The sequence below is a fragment of the Drosophila sechellia genome, chromosome 3L (genome assembly GCF_004382195.2).
Source record: "Drosophila sechellia strain sech25 chromosome 3L, ASM438219v1, whole genome shotgun sequence".
NCBI lineage: Eukaryota > Metazoa > Arthropoda > Insecta > Diptera > Drosophilidae > Drosophila > Drosophila sechellia.
The window spans coordinates 24,940,702-24,957,672 of record NC_045951.1 but is presented as its reverse complement, the minus strand read 5'-3'; the positions used below and the strand labels follow the sequence as shown (position 1 = coordinate 24,957,672).

Genomic DNA, 16,971 nt, shown 5'->3' with positions numbered 1-16,971 from the left:
GTCGCTTAGCTTCCTCTTCTTGCGAACAAAAAGCACTTAGCCTCGTTGGGGCACTCAGCGGCCTTGTATCCCGCGGACCCGCATCTGAAGCAGCACTGGCTTCTGTCTACGGTGCTTCTACAGTGGACCGCTATGTGGCCCTTCCCTTTATACTGCGTTTGTCGGAGGCTTTTGATTGCCACTACTGATGGACTTCAGGGCCCTCTTCAGCTCGTCTTCAGTAGTATGCTCGTCAAGGTCGCGAGCAGCAGTTCACCTTTGGCCGTCGGTCTCTTCCTGCGTAGTCCGGGCGGTCGTCGCTGCAGTCTGGTTTGTGGCTTACTTCCCGCTGCAGTGGCGTGGGGCAGAGCCCTAAATAGGCGCTAGGGTCCCGCTGCCTTCTGGTGGTCGGATCGCGGACAGCGCCTTGCGATCCTTTGGTTGGCTTTTGGTCTGCTCCTTGACTTTTTACACTCTTGTTCTGCTTTTCGTGCTCGTCTCCAGTCTCCGGGTTTCCATGGGCCTGGTTTCCATCGGCCGCCCATAAATGTATGTATTAGCTTTTGTCAGTGCCTACTGCTGATGAATACACGGGCCAACACTGTGTATTAGAGACAGCCGCTCCTGTCTCCATAAACCCTGTGCGACCCGGAAAATTTTGAGATTTTCCAGGAGCGTCAACTCGGTGCGCCCGGCTACACGTGTGCGCTTTTCCGTCTTTCCTATAGTAAAGGGGTATACCAGATTCTTTGAAATGTATGTAAAAGGCAGAAGGAAGCTTTACCGACCATATAAAGTATATTTAAGGTATTGAAGCCTGTTTATTAATATAGTTATAGGTATCTTTACGATCCCAATTTCCTGCTTTTCGTAGGCCTTGCACACGTTGAATTTTCTTCGAAGCTGGTCCTTTCTCCTTATTTGTTCTTGAGATGTTTCTTCCTTAATATCGTATACTATCGCTTAGCGGGCACGTTGATAACTATTGTTGCCCAACTCAATTCTTTACATTCGGCCATCCCCATATTCTAAGTCTGACACAGACGACTTAGCATATTTAAAAAGCTTCTTGTGATCAACGCTGGTAGAAATAAGAGCTGGTTCTTCAACGAAAGCTGCATTCTTTACATCGTAACGCCCATTTCGCTTCACCTTGATTACTGTGCGTGGACCGATTAACGAACTGGACACATTTTTCCCAGCCACAAATTAAGTTCGCTTAATAGCAACCAGATCAGCTTTTGTGTAGAACCTTCCCATGGCTCGGTTCTTGTCGTAGTTCCTCTTCCCGAATTTGTCTTCGCGGCTCTATTCTCATCTGATTTCTTTCTTGATCGAAACCATCGACTATTTCTCCTGCAGCAACTACAACACATCGCTAACTGGAACGGGATCTTGTTTGTGGAGCAGTGGACATGAGAATTTATAGCTCCTTGAACATGCGCTACAAACTGCAAAAATACCACTTGGATCGATCTTCAGCTGACAATTTAGATATCATTGAGATTATGCATGTGTTTATACGTTCAATTTGTACGATTTCCACAACACAAACTTTATGAATGCATTTACGGCTGCTAAGATAAGCCGATACTGTTTAGAAGTTTTATCCATTAGTCCAGGATGATCAATATGATGAGTATGCAGTGTCTTATCTCTCTTGTCAATACAAACAGCTTACCTTATTTCTTTCCAACCTTTTTATTCATCAGAAAACATTTTACGCAGTTGTTGATGATTTGCCCTACCTTTTTCTCCATTTTCGGAATCCAAATATGTTGCTGCAAGGAATGCATAGTTTTCTGCAGGGCTAAATGGCCAATATCAGGTGCTTCCCTTATTATATCGTTCTCCATTGATTTAGGAACGACTATGATCTCGTTACCATCAACTACTTTGAAAAGTAAGCCTCCTACTTTTTACTAGAAGTCTTTGTGGGGTTGCGGCTTGGGAACTTCTTCAAGATACAGAATCCATTCAGCTACTTCTCTGGGTACATGTTTCTTCTTCACCGTCTGAGAAAACGCTGCGCAATAGGTGAGCAACTTTAACTCAAAGAAGAATGAGTATGCAGTTCGGGTGGTGCCTCCCTGTTATACAACAGCAGGACAGGTTTATTCAACAGTATATCCTTCAGTTGGTTTATTGCGCTTATTTGTTCAAACATGAACTCGGTGTCTCCGAAAAAAACCAGTCAATGCTAAGAACAATCTTTGATTTTCTTGGGTCGAGCAAACTTCTATTCAGCCTGTGTCTTTCCTTTCCTGGCCAAATTTTGTCGTCCACCACTGAGTGACCGTCTCCTCCAAGAAAGAACATTCTTTTTACTTAAAGCGCAATCCATATTTATCTGCCTCGTCCAGGACTTCCTTTAGCTTGACTATGCTCTCCTCGTTTTTTTTTTTTAGGGAATATGATTATATCGTCAACGTAGGTCTTCATGACATCTTCTTGTATCAGGTTTTAAAAAATGACATTGACAAAACGGTTAAGGTGAGTTACGAAATTCAAACGGAACTACAGAACTCAAATAAACTCTCTTTGGTGACAAAAATAGTCTAGCGACGACTAGACTCTTCGATCGGTACATATAAGAAGCTGTTCTCGAGATTCATGACAGTGAATACTATTGCAGATTGCAGCTTTTCTAGTACTTCATCAATTAAGGGTACAAGGAAACTGTCTCTGAGTACTATCCAGTCGAGCTGACGGAAATCAATACAAATTCTGTTTCTTCCGTCTTTCTTCTTCACTGTAACCACTCGACTGGCGAAATTTGACATTGACTTCCGTATTATTTCATTCTTAAGCCAGTCCTCCATTTGCTCTATTACGGCCGCCGCTTCCATAGCTGAATACCGACTTGGTTGACGTCGAAATGGTTTTATTTGCTCGTCCGGTACGATCCTCATATGTACAGGACACTCGATTCAGCTGGCATGCAATTGTTGATTAACGGCTAAATTATCGTTCTCGACAATATTGCATATACTTAGCTTATTATGTCCAGAGCTGTCTGGTCGCGCTGACCCTTTGGTGTAACAACAAATTGTTCTACTTCAGCTCCATCGACCCACACGGCTCCTATAAATGTACCCAGCGGCATTATTTTTACAATTCCAAGGCCTCGCAGTACAGTGAAACAATTTTCCCTGTACACGCCGGTAAGTTTTTAAAAACTGAGTTGAGTTGTCCACCAGAAATTTAAATTTATTTCAAGTCCGTTTACGTTTATCGGTTTATGTCGTTTTGAAGACTGAACCACTTGCTAAAATCTGGATACTTGTAGACACTCCCTTGCAATATGTCCCACGCCTTCACATTTAAAACATTTTGTCTCTATCTTGCGCTTCCTTTCCGTAATATCGTATACTATCGCTTAACAGCCACGATGTCCAATTCTACTTTACATATGTATATAGTAACGTAATTATGCCTTCCTCATAATTCACTTATACAAAAGACCGACCGCGGTGGTCCGCCGTATCGATTCCTCGTTAAATAAACAAACATTTCTCGATATTGCGCATCCACTCAAGCCGAAATCAGAACCCAGCCACTAGGCAGGCACATAATCATACATCTAACTTATAAGTGCAGCAGCAAAAATCAAAGCAATAAAAAACTCCAGAAGACTAAAACGTAAAAACATAATAAACTCTATCTAAATAAAATTTAAAGAAAATAGAAAAAGGAACAGCCTAACATTGACGCACCACAACTCGTAACTCTAAACGAAAACAACCTAAGTGAAGCGCGAAGACAACTCAAAGACATTTTCCCATTTAATGGGAACGTTCATTACTCGGAGCTGTGGAACGAAACATAGATGGACAATTAATAAGATCATTGGGACTACCAAACATCGAGGACTGGTACACCTTGAGGTCACGGTTAATTGTTCAATACAAGCCCCAAACGCCAAATTACAAACTTTGGGAAAATTTCCGAGAAACACCATTCAAAGGAAATTTACGAGCATTCTGCGAGGAATCTGAAAGTAGGCGTCAACTCTTAATAGCTAAGCTACATCTAGAAGGTAATAATACCGACCTCATCATTTATTTGCAAGCAATTAGGACTCTATTAAGGCACTTATTCGAAAATTACCAACTAATTTGTTCTGTATTTTCACAATATCCACCCATGCAAACTCAACAACGACGAATATTCAACAGACCACCCATGAGACCTGGACAAAATCAATTTGGTGCAACTAGATTTGCAAACCCACAACCTAATTGTAATAGGAGTCCATTTCCACAAACGCAACAAACTATAACTAATAACGCCTATTGCAACATTTAACAAATTATTAAACTTCATATACCAGCTGACAGCGATTAATGAAAAATGTCTATCGACGAACTTAGACTACAAGACGCACGCACAAGAATATGGACCAACTGACCCAAACCGTAATCAACACTTTTATGAACAAGAGAAACGAGAATTTTCGGTTACCAGCCCGGCCAACACAAATACAATCCTGTGTCATTGACACAGGATCTTTAGTATCCCAATTCAAAACACTAAATGAGATGTTTTTACATCCCATAATATTGAACAAGTCTATTACCATATCCAGTAACAATATTTTTAACAGGCCTGAACAATTTTATCTACATGATTTCTCAGAAGATTATGATTTATTAATTGGTCGAAAATTACTTAGTGATGGACAATCCATTATAAATTATACAAATTCATTCATTCATTCATTAATTCAAGTCGGAATTAAATTACAGTGCGATAGAAAAGGAATTACTCGCCATAGTGTGGGCAACTAAAACTTTTCGCCACTACTTACTTGGACGACAATTCGAAATAGCTAGCGACCATCAACCTCTTAGGTGGATACATACATTAAAATAACCAAATGCTACACTCCAAAGATGGAGAACAAAATTAAAAGAATTTCAGTTTACTATCGATTATATTTAGGGCAAACCGAACGTAGTTGCTGATGCATTATCAAGAATCAAAATTGAAGAGAATCATTATCGTAAAGTCACCCAACATAGTGCAGAGTAGTGTTGGGTAATCCTAGTTCAATTTGAGGAATAAGTTCGTTCGTTCGCTTAAAATCAATGAACTAGGTCGTTCATTTAGTTCAATCGTTCATTTTTTAAACTTGCTTAAAGGTGCTTCAAAAAAAAAAAATGTTATGAATTTATTTCATACAATGCTGTCATTGAAAATTAATATTATTTATTCAATTTATGTCAAAAACACTTATACATAATAATAATAAGAAATAATAAAGAGTTTACAAACAGATAATATAGTAATTTTAATGCATTTATTTGATTTCTGAAAAGAGAATAGAGAAGTTTATTAGGGAACATTTTCAATAACATATGATAAAATTATGTTTATACCTGTGATCCATCTACATGTTGCTATGAAGGAACATTAGATTTTCCACTTTATTAGGTTTTAGTAGCATCCGTCTTTTTCGGATGATTTCCCCAGCACTTGAAAATAGGCGTTCGCAAGGAACTGATGTAGCCATAAGGCATAGTCGCTTAAGGCTGTAAGAATATAGATGCGGATACAATTTCTTTCTTTGTTCCCACCAAACCAAAGGGTCAGCAGTCCTCGGTATAAATTCCTCTTCGAGGTATTTTTCCATCTCTTTCTCGGCAGAACCGGTAGTGTTTGCAGCCTTTGTCGTGTTCTTGAACTCACTGTCAAAATCACACCAAACCGAACTCTGATTGGCTGAATTAGTTTCAAACGCAGGTGATTCGAATTCATAATTTTCGCTGTTGAGACGAATTGGAGTTACTTTCCTTTTAAGATTACAAACAGCTTTTTCGTATTCTTCTTTTGACTTGAACCAACGACCTTTAAATCGAGGATCTAAAATGTTACTCTCTGCGTAGAGTTCGTTACTTTCCAGCTTGCAAAATCGTCGATTCATCTCAGCTTTTAGAACTGCAACAAGTGCAGCAACACATTTATCCTTAGGCGTTTTGTTATTCAAACAGTTCTGTAGCAAAATCGCAAGAACTATAACCTTTGAAAGGGTTACATTCTTTTCTGCTGATATTTCTTCTGTTACCTCCATGAATGGTTTTAATATAGGCAGTAACTCTTCTACTATCGCCCACTCATTCTGAGATAAGTTTAATTCAGAACGCAGAGTAGAAAGTGTTAATATAAGAGCATCTTTCAACACAACAAGCCTTTCTAGCATTTTAAAAGTTGAATTCCAACGAGTTGACACATCTTGAATCAATTTGAGATCGGGCAAGTTCAATTGGGTTTGAGTTGACTTCAGCTTCTTAAGGCCGAAAGTGCTACGATTGAAAAACTCCACAATGAGTTTGACTTTGTTTTGTACAACGCTGATTTCGCGGAGTCCTTTTTGCACAATTAGGTTCAAGCTATGTGCAAAACATGGTATATGTGGCCAATTTCCTGTTTTAATGGCATTGACAATATTTGCAGCATTATCGGAAACCACAGCAGATATTTTGTTCTCTATACTCCATCTTTCTGCTATTTTTTGTAAAAATGCGCAGAGATTTTGACCACTCTGCTGCTCAACGAATGCCTCGCATGCAATCATATGTGAGCTCATAACAGTTGCCTCACTCTCAATAAAATGAGCTGTAACAGCAATATTACTTTCATTTGCAAGAGAGGTCCAACAATCCGTTGTCAAACAAACTGCAGATGCCAGCTCCATTTTTTCTTTGACGCTACCAACAATTTCGTCCCGAAGCTTTGGAAGAAGCACGTTGGACAGCGTTTTTCGAGTGGGCATCTTGTATCCGGGGCAATTAGACACATCATCTATGAGCTGCTTGAAATCAGGCTCTTCTACAATTCGCAATGCATGATGACCTTTTGCAATCATACGAACTAGTTGCCTATCAATTTTCTCAGCTTTCCCGGCAGCCGGTGGTCGTTGAATGAACGAAGTTATTACTTGCTGTTGGGGTCCAATTATCTGAGGAGTCTATGTTAAAAGAAATCAAGAATTTAGTAAGCCTACTTAAATGAATAAATCAAAATATTATGTTTACATTTGCTTCCTGTCGGCTTTCATTGGTTTGGCGCTTTGTTTCCTCCAAAGCTGCTGGGTGCTTATTTTTAAGGTGACGCGATAAGTTTCCTTGCGATCCACCAGCCACACTAAGCACAGTTTTGCAGTATTTGCATTTAGCACTCTTCTCATCCACTGAATCAAAGAAATTCCAAACTTTGCTATGCTTTCGTTTTGAAGCCATAGATACGCACAAGCTTGTAAACCGTAGTTTTAAATGTATGCGAAAATTAATCAGCTTATTCGATAAGCGAACTTTCGAACTAAATGAACTAAGACCAACCTATCGAACTAAGTGAACTCAGACCGACCTATCGAACTAAGTGAACTCAGACCGACCTATCGAACAAAGTGAACAACGAACGAACGATCAGGGTAAGAGATCAAAATGAACGACGTGAACTAAGTGAACTATATTGAACTAAGTGAACTAAATTGAACTATCGAACTATATTGAACTATAAAGGCAGACCTAGTTCGTTCGTTCAGTTTGGTGAATAGTTCAATTTAGTTCGTTCGTTCACGAACGACACAACACTAGTGCAGAGGAACACAATAGTGAGCTTATTCATTTAACAGAAACACCAATAATAATTTTTAAAAAACAAATCATATTCGTTAAAACATATCAAAATAAAGTGGAAAGTCAACCTATTTTGGTAAATCAATTATTACAATCTTCTACGATAAAATGACAACATTTTTGCGTAACCATTTCATTTACAAATGCATAACCATGTACATTATGAGTGAGGTAGATTTTGAACTTATACAAGCAGCAAATAAAGAAATCATAAATACATACTACACAGAGATAATTCGTAGGCTCATTTTTTTACGTGCATTCATATGCAGAATTCAAAGAAATCATACTGCAATCACATGGAAAACTCTGGCAACCAAGTATACACAAAATGACAAAGCTATTTAAAGAAAGCCATTACACTAACACACTAACTACTTATTTATAAAGTACTAAACAACACAGACACACCCCGCATGAAATATCTGTATAATAAATTACTTAAAGAATTAAACGGAATAACTATTCACCAAAAAAAATAGACAGAAGCGTGAACTATTAAACGTAAAAGGTTCATCTCTTAAATTCCTATTTGGTACACTTCATGAGAATGATCGAGTGCATTTTCAGGAAATATAAGATCAATGTTATACAATTTATGAACGACGGACTACAACGACTTAAAAAGTATGAGAATAATCGCAATAGAATCGACACTCTTGTATACGCACTTATGCAGTTTATTGAATACATAGAGATGGGCATGTAACTTTCACGATTAGTACTTTTCTACCCAAAACTACTTGCTTACGAAAAATTAAATAACGTTAACAGCCAAAACGTAATACTCATTAAAACATTAACTGGGATGAATCTCAAAGACAACAAATTACTAATCATATCACACATACCCATTAACCAAACACTGATCGACACAATTAAAATTATCCCTTATCCTGATCAAAACGGATACCAGTTGGATTGCTAGGACCATGAGTCTTACTTCGAAAATAAAAATTAATTCTTCAATCATAAAAATGATGAAATAAATAATGATTGCATCACAAACATAACTAAACGTAAAAATACAATGTGAAATTTCATTTAAATTCCCACATAAGAAATTATTAACTATGTTGAGCCAACTATAATTTTAACATGGAATTTAACTGAAAATAGCATAGAGTTCAAATACGAATCATTTATTCGACTCGAAAACAAAAACGATTTTACTATATAAATAAGAATAAGACCGGTTATTTTAGTAAAGTGTCTTAATTTTTTTTTATTTATTGTACGTGACAATTTGAGAACAAAATTAAAACTGAAACTTTGGGCAAGCTCGGTCAGACCACGAAGCCGCCGCTGCCGATGGAAAGTCTTCTGGTTTCGGCTGCAACTTTGTCGCGACGGCATCCGGCGTAGCAGCGTTGTCAGCAAACTCAAGCTTGCCCGTGTTAAGTCCTCCCCTACTAGTTTGAAACGCGTCTTCGGGTTTATCTTTCTCACTCTGCACTGGTAAAATTTCCTGGTGCCCAGGAGGAGTAGGTATAGGGCGATGAGTGTCAAGCCGTCATATGATCGTGAAGATAATCCTGTTCTAAGATCCCCGATATAGCGATTCTTTATGGTTAGATCATGCAGAAATGACAGGCTCAGATGTTCTCTGAAAAGGGTGACGTTGACCACGGCTGACGTGGGTACAGCAGGTTCCTTCTTCAGAATGCCTCGATGGTTCACGTAACGGGTGCCATTTAGTGAGACGTAATCGTCGTAAGTCACGAGGAAGGTTCCCGCGATTATCTGTTTGTGTCCAGTGATGTCCACTACATTCATGGACGCGTTGTTTATTACTGCGATGCCCTCTCCGATTACTATCACGGGCGCCAGGTGGCCGGGGCGTGTGGCACAGGGTGCGACAGTTCCAGATACCAGTTGTGGCGCGCATGAAGTATTTTGTAGTCTTCTGCAGAAAGTGTTGCTCACAGTATCAGCGCAGTCACGTACAGCGAAGGTCTTTGTTCCGCAGTCGGCCACCGTATTACCCTCTTCTAGATCTAATATTATGTTATTATGCTGGACAGGAAGTATATCTATTTTTTTACAGCTTAAGAGAGGTTTGGGATATTTGATCAGAAAGTACAATAATTCAGAATTATGAAAAGCTTTTATATGGGAGACCTCTAAAATGTCGGTTATACTAGTATTGGTGAGTTGTTCATTTAATAATTCTTTAATGTCGATGCTGTCTAGTATAAGGGGGCTGATTAAATTTTTTTTTGCAAGTGTAACAGTGAGGATTAAGTCCTCAAGGATTGTAATTATCATTCTATTCTTTGCCAAAATAGTTGCATAAAAATGTTCGACCTCTGCTTCTGGTTTCAAAATTTGCATTGAAACGTCATTGAGTCTTGCTTGGAATTTAGTGTTGATCTCTATCTGCTTGCTTTTGGATTCTATTAACTGATTTTGTTTGAATTTTATTTGTTCCCAGTCATCAAAATATGGGGTTCCTGCAATTGCCTTAAGGGCACTACCTATCATGTTCCTGCTACGTGCTTGTCGGTGATGAACGGTCAGGGAAGTTATTAAGGTGGCTATGTGCTGTACGTCCGTTTTCAGTAGCTGTCTAATATGGTCTTTGGGTAGTTTGCCTATGAATTTCCATGTCTCGTCGATGTAAGTTTCAAACGATGTCAAGTTCGTCGTGTGTCCCAAGTAAGTGTACGAGTCCCAGATTGTTAGTCGTTAAGTCTCAATGTCGCTTCGGTCAAGGTCATGGTTGCATTATTAAACTGAAAAGATATAACCTAAAAAAAATTTAATTAGTTAAAAATAGTTGTCATGATTTTTCAAATGTCAAAGGCCTATTTAAGATTGTCCTTATGGACCACCCTCCCGGTAATAAGAACCGTCGTAACTAGGTCTGCTTCCACTATACCCTCTGTGAATAGGGGTGAAAGTTTATTTCCTAGTCTCTTATTGTTTTTTATCCAAACCGATAAAGATCGTCTACCAAATACGACTTATAGACCCTTTTTTTATTCATTTGGTCAAGTGTCTTTTGCTGTGCTGATGAAATTTTTCTTTGATATGCACTGTACTACCTTTGGAGTCTGCGTGAATTACGTCTATGGGTCTCTCGTTTGTCACCGAATGAATTGACCTGTTGTACATTATAGTTGCAAGGAGAATGTATTTGACAGTGTCATCTACTTGTGTTTCCAACTTATTAAGAGCGTGCTATATCCCCAAGAGTGCCATTCGACCGCTCGACTTGTCCATTAGAGAGACTATGCAAGGGTGGGGCGTTTAAAATCACGATGCAAAAGTTATTGCTGAGCATTGATTTAATGGTTTCTGAGTTCAATGATTTCTCGTTGTCGCAGTAAATTGCCTTTGTTTCGGGGAACATGTTAAAAAGTTGCAAAAGTGGTGCTTTTATATCCACAATTGCGCGAGACCGTATAACCTGTACTACTGCAAACTTTGAAAACTTATCGATCCAGGTTAGATTATATTTACCGGAAGTGGAGTAAACATCTTTATGCAACATTTCTCCGGCAAGTCTAACGAAAAATATATATAGAGCCGCTTCTGCTTCTACGCCGTCTGAGCCCGAGATACGCCCCAGAAGTTATGGTATTGTTCTAACAAGAGAGGCCAGAGAACTTATCAGAACTAAGAGACGCCTTCGAAGAAGAGCAATTCGAACTCAGGATCCATGGGACAGAATCTTGTGGAACCGAGCAGCAAAGCAACTCAAAGTCATCTTAAGGGAACTCAGAAGTGATTTCTTTGAGCAAAAATTATCCTCCATGGACTACACCGTTGATGCAAACTATTCGCTGTGGAAGTGCACAAAAGCGCTTAAGCGACAAACACTTCGATGGGTACCCGTACGCTGTCCAAGTGGGGAATTTGCAAAAACTGAAGTGGAACAGGCTAATGCATTCGCCTTCCACCTAGAGGATCGCTTCACTCCTTACGACTTCGCCACGACAGAACAAATAAGAGAGACTCACCAGTACCTACAAATGCCATTGCAGATGTCTTGGCCTATTAAGCCAATAAGGATAGAAGAAATCCTTGAAATAATTAAATTACTGCCGAAGCATAAAGCTCCAGGAATTGACAGGATTTGTCATGCCACGCTAAAGGTTTTACCTATAAAAGCGAGAATATATATAGCACTAATCTTCAATGCTATTTTAAGGATCCAAGTGTTCCCAAGACAGTGGAAAATGGCTGCTATTTTGATGATCCACAAGCCTGGAAAGCCGGAAGATGATCCTGAGTCGTATCGGCCTATAAGCCTCTTACCCTCACTTTCTAAATTATGGGAGAGACTTATTGCCAATCGGATAAACGACATTATAAGACAAGGCAATATCTTGCCGGATCATCAATTTGGATTTCGAAAGGGACACGGAACTATTGAACAGGTCCACAGACTGGTGAAACACATACTACAGGCTTTTGACGACTGCGAGTACTCCAACGCCGTCTTTATAGATATGCAACAAGCCTTCGACAAAGTATGGCATGTTGGATTATTATGCAAGATAAAGACCCTTCTACCTGAGCCCTACTTCTGTATTTTAAAGTCATATCTAGAAGAAAGACAATTTAAAATCACGGTGAGAAATAGCTACTCCTCTATATACCCAATAAGAGCTGGAGTCCCTCAGGGCAGTGTTCTCGGACCGCTACTGTATTCCTTGTACACTGCTGATATCCCTTGCCCGAGTTTCGAACACATGGCAGCACCGAACAGGACTCTTATTGCAACCTATGCAGATGACATCGCAGTTGTATATAACTCTAGGGACATCAGAGAGGCAGCTAACGGACTACAAGAATATATTAATGCTCTGGCAGCCTGGTGTAAACGGTGGAACCTAAAAATAAACCAACTGAAAACAACAAACCCGTGCTTCACGTTAAAAACGCTTATCCCGAACACACCTAGAAGGAGTTACCCTGAATCAGCCCCTGCAAGCAACATATCTAGGTATCACCCTGGATAAACGGCTCACCTTTGGGCCGCATCTAAAAAACACAGTAAAAAATGTGGCCACAGATCACAACAGCAGAGATGGCTCATGAATAGAAGGAGCACTCTTTCGATGAGGTGCAAAAGAGCTGTGTATGCGCACTGTATCGTACCGATATGGTTATACGGGATCCAGATTTGGGGAATTGCAGCTAAATCGAATTATAATCGTATCCAGGTGATGCAAAATCGCGCATTACGACAAATAACCAACTGCCCCTGGTATGTACGTAACTCTACACTCCATAAAGACCTCAATATTCACACAGTTGAGTCACAAATTGGGAGACATACAAGTCGATATAGTGACAGATTACTGAGCCATAACAGTCTCCTTGCAAGACGTCTCATCCCCGCTCGACCTCTGAGAAGACTTAAACGGCAAGGCTTCGCCAAGACAATTGGGCAGCAGTAAAAACTCTTCATTTATGTTCCTACTCCACTTATTTTATTTTATAGAGTTTGGTAATTGATAAGAATATTTCTCCACACTGTGATGTTAAGATACAATATTATGATGTACGGATTCTTCACTTAATAAATATTAATAAAAAAAAAAATTTCTCCGGCAAACGACGGTATCGGGGTTTTCCCTATTTTCTGCTTTTTTGGGTGCCGATCATGTTTGCTCATAGTATAAATTCTACAGTTTGTGTCTATTTCTGAAGTTAAGTGACCCATTTTTTGGAAAAAAGTAGTCTCTAAGTATGTGTTTCGCATTTTCTTGCGCTGCTCTGTGTGCGCGATTATGTTCGGCTGTCGCAATTTCCCTCTGTTCCGTTGGGTTTACAATGTCTGTTACCAAGTTCTTGCAATATCTAAAGGTGGTGGAAGGGAATGCCATAACCAGTCAGTGTTGGATGAAAGCCAGTATGGGTAGCTCGCAATGAATTGCGTTGACTACGTCAGCATTTACTGCATCTTTAATGCTTTGCATTAATGTGCTGCGATCAGAAAAATGTAGTATGTGACGAGTTTTTGTCTTAAACAAAATAAGCGTCTTCTGTTGGGGTATAGTTCCTTCTTCCAAAATAATTTGGTTACGGAAACAATTCACCGGTTTGTTTTTGGCTTCAATGGTATACGTGAGGGATTCTTCGCTGTGGATGGTGGCGACATCTGAGTCTACTAGTGCATTGACATTTTGGCGAGACAGAGCGTCTGCTACCAAATTCTCTTTTCCGGGTTTATAAATTATGTTTGCGTTGTGCTCATCAATGAAGGCTTTCCAATGCTTTATTTTCGCATTCGGGTTTTTGTTCGATACCGAAAAGGTTAATGGCTGGTGGTCTGTATGAATGTTAAGATTCTTAACACCATACAGATAATTTCTGAGGTTCTTAAGTGCCCATACAATGGCGAGAAGCTCACGCTCATTTGTGGCGAAATTTACCTTGTTACCTCGCAGTGTTCGCGAGATCATTGTTATCGGGCGGCCGTCTTGAGACAGTACCGCTCCCAGTCCGTAGCGAGACGGGTCTGTTGTGAGTGTTGGGTCATGCAGCCAAAAAAACTGTGCAGTAGATTAAATTATATTCTTTAATATTGTAAGCCGAATTAGTTAGTGGTAGCAGTTGCGATGCCCATAGTGCAAACCGCTGTTCTCGCACGCATTTATCTGTACGGCGCTCATTCCTTGTTCCTTTTGTATCTACCTACGTTAAACTTGGACGCTGCATTTCGGCTGTCTGTCCCGCCAGTTGCCAATTCTTCGTGTTTCGGAAAAGACCAAACTTACGCATTCAATTATCGCTATCGTAAAAGAATAACAACTCGCAATATAAACAGTGTCGTAATAAAAACAAACTTTCTTCGGTTTTTTTATTATTCGCAACAGCTATTGAAAAAGCTCAATAGCTAAACATTGGTGACCCCGACGTGATAGTGTTAATTTTGCATGCATTAATTAATGCACTTATCCCGTTTATAAATAAATATAAATACATTAAATCGCAATCGGTTGGACAAGTGAGTGGAGATTTCGGTGATAGTGGCTGTGTTTAAACGAGCTAGCATTGCATATATACATACATTGCTACATATATCGTTACGTGCATTGACCCCGCTTGCATTTTCGGCATTTATTTTGTGCTCATCTTCCCGCTGAACCGAATTAAAGGCAATTTTTTGCTATGCCCGCTGAAGGTGACAAAAACAGGGTGACCTTTTTAAAGCGCAAAGCCAATGCGCTGTTCAGCAGGTTGCAGAGGCTACAAACGTTGCTGTCTAGTGAGACGCTAAGCGGATACGACGAACCCACTCTTACGGTGAGGCTGGAGCAGATTGATGAGCTGCAAAGTGCCTTCAATGTTCTGCATACAGAACTGGAGGAATTGGACTTCGACGAAATTGGCAGTGAAATGAGCGAGTCTTTCGATGAATTCATCGTTGAATTCAAGGCTAGCGTGCGCGCGGAAATAGCCAAACGCAATGTGCATTTCGCGCCGCACTCAACGCTTGCGGAAGGTGTTGTGCCCCACCAGTGTAGTGGTCCTCAAACGCAGCCGCGGCCGATGGCGTTGTCGCCCGTGCAGCTGCCAACGTTTGGCGGAGGCTACGCAAACTGGGCTGATTTTTACTCCGTGTTCACGAGCATAATCGACAGCCATCCGGACCTCTCCAACATTGAGAAATTTCAACATCTGCGGTCATGTTTGAGGGATTCAGCGCTGGAAACTATCCGATCATTGGAGATTTCAAACAGCAATTACGAAGCGGCTTTTGAGTTGCTTCAAAAAGAGGTTTGATAATCGGCGTCTCGTTTTTCAGGCGCACATTACCGAGATTCTGGGTTTAAAGGTAGTACGGAATGATTCAGTGGCATCGCTTCGGTAATTGTCGGACAAGTTTAACGCTCACATTCGTGCGTTGAAGGGTTTGGGCACCACTGAGCAAATCGCTGGCTGCATCATAGTGCAAGTGCTGCTGCAAAAGCTGGATGCGGCGAGCCAAGCTAAGTGGGAGGAGCGCTTGGAGTATCCGGTCTTTGCCAACCTTATTCCGTCGTGGGAATCGATGGCTGCATTCCTGGAACAGCGATGTAGGACTTTGGAGGCCGTGGATTGCGCCATGGCAACCTATGCGCCAGGCGTTCAGGTGGGCAGAAATCGTTCGACGCTAGTTGCTACCACCCAAAATTCTCTTGGTTGCATGCTTTGCCATAGTGCAGAGCATGCCATATATTATTGTCATTTTTCAGCCCGATTTTTCATTCAAAACTCGTACTTTCCGTTGTTGACATAGAACGCTGTCGTTTTGCTGTCTTTTTCAGCCAATTCGAAATGGTGAAACCCTGACTTGAGGTCCAGCGTAGTGAAATACTGGGCCTCGCCCAAATTTGACAATATAGTCGAAATGGATGGGATAGGGTATTTGTCATCGGTTGGCTTATGATTTAGTTTCCTAAAATCAATAACCAGACGCTTTTGTTTGTGACCCGCTTCGTCGATGCTTTTTTTGTCGACGATCCACATCGGGTTATTGTAAGGGGACTTTGACGGTCGTATTATGCCATTCGCTAGAAGTTATTTAACCTCTGCATTGACAAAGTCAGACACGCCCTTTGGATACGGATACAGTTTTTTTTACCATTTTTTTGATCATACTTATGAACGGAAGCAGGGAGCTTCCGCTAAAAATTACAGCTTTCGACTCCGGAAAAATCGTCCTCGACTTGTGTCGTTTCATGCTGTGACCGTGACTCTTAGTCACCGCTACTTTCTTCTTGGGCTAGTTGATTTAGGTTTTTTTGGGTCCTCATGGAGTGGTCGCCGTATCTTTGATTGTTCCAGTAACCCTGTGTGGGTTGCTTGGAGCGCGAGGAAGAATCCACCTCCATTGGCTCGGGACCCCGCCCCTGGAACTTTTGGTTGTTAAAGCGCTGTTTCGTGCTATTTGGGTTTTGCTGGTCATTTCTGTGTTTTTGGTTCTTTTCGAAGTTCAGATTTTTTTTTTTTTTTTTTTTCTTACCATGCTTTATATTTATTGAATATTCTTGTAAAAGAACTAACAATAAGTTTAAGAATCTTAACTATAACAAGTATTTTTTGAACAGTTGTATTATTTTTCCAACTGTTCTATGATTAAACGGCCCTAATAATTTATTCGCTGGGTTGGTAGGTCCTTTCGCCGGAGACGGGAACGGCTGCTGAGCTGGATTAGACCTCGCGCTAGGTGGTTGGGGTGAGTGTAAAGCTTGCTATGGTATTTTTCCTTAAGTTCCGTGATTGCGTTGGTAACTGATGGGATATTTAAGTCTCTTTGGATGTTTTCACTCTGAACGTACCACGGTGCCCCAGTGATGGTTCTCAGGATCTTTGATTGTGCTCGCTGTATGATGTCAATATTGCTGTTGCT

At 40.4% G+C, this 16,971-nt stretch overlaps 2 protein-coding genes across 5 annotated transcripts in view; both read right to left on the bottom strand.

Moving 5' to 3' along the window:
* LOC6620438 (proton-associated sugar transporter A) overlaps positions 1–16,971 on the bottom strand; it is a 177,901-nt gene that overhangs the window by 154,293 nt on the left and 6,637 nt on the right. The window lies entirely within an intron of this gene.
* On the bottom strand, positions 5,152–7,552 carry LOC116800975 (zinc finger BED domain-containing protein 1-like). Its single transcript, XM_032717956.1, has 3 exons — positions 7,017–7,552; positions 5,361–6,949; positions 5,152–5,292 (listed from the first exon to the last, which is right to left on the bottom strand). Exons 1-2 carry the CDS (start codon positions 7,218–7,220, stop codon positions 5,372–5,374), a joined length of 1,782 nt encoding a protein of 593 aa, XP_032573847.1. The 5' UTR covers positions 7,221–7,552; the 3' UTR covers positions 5,152–5,292; positions 5,361–5,371.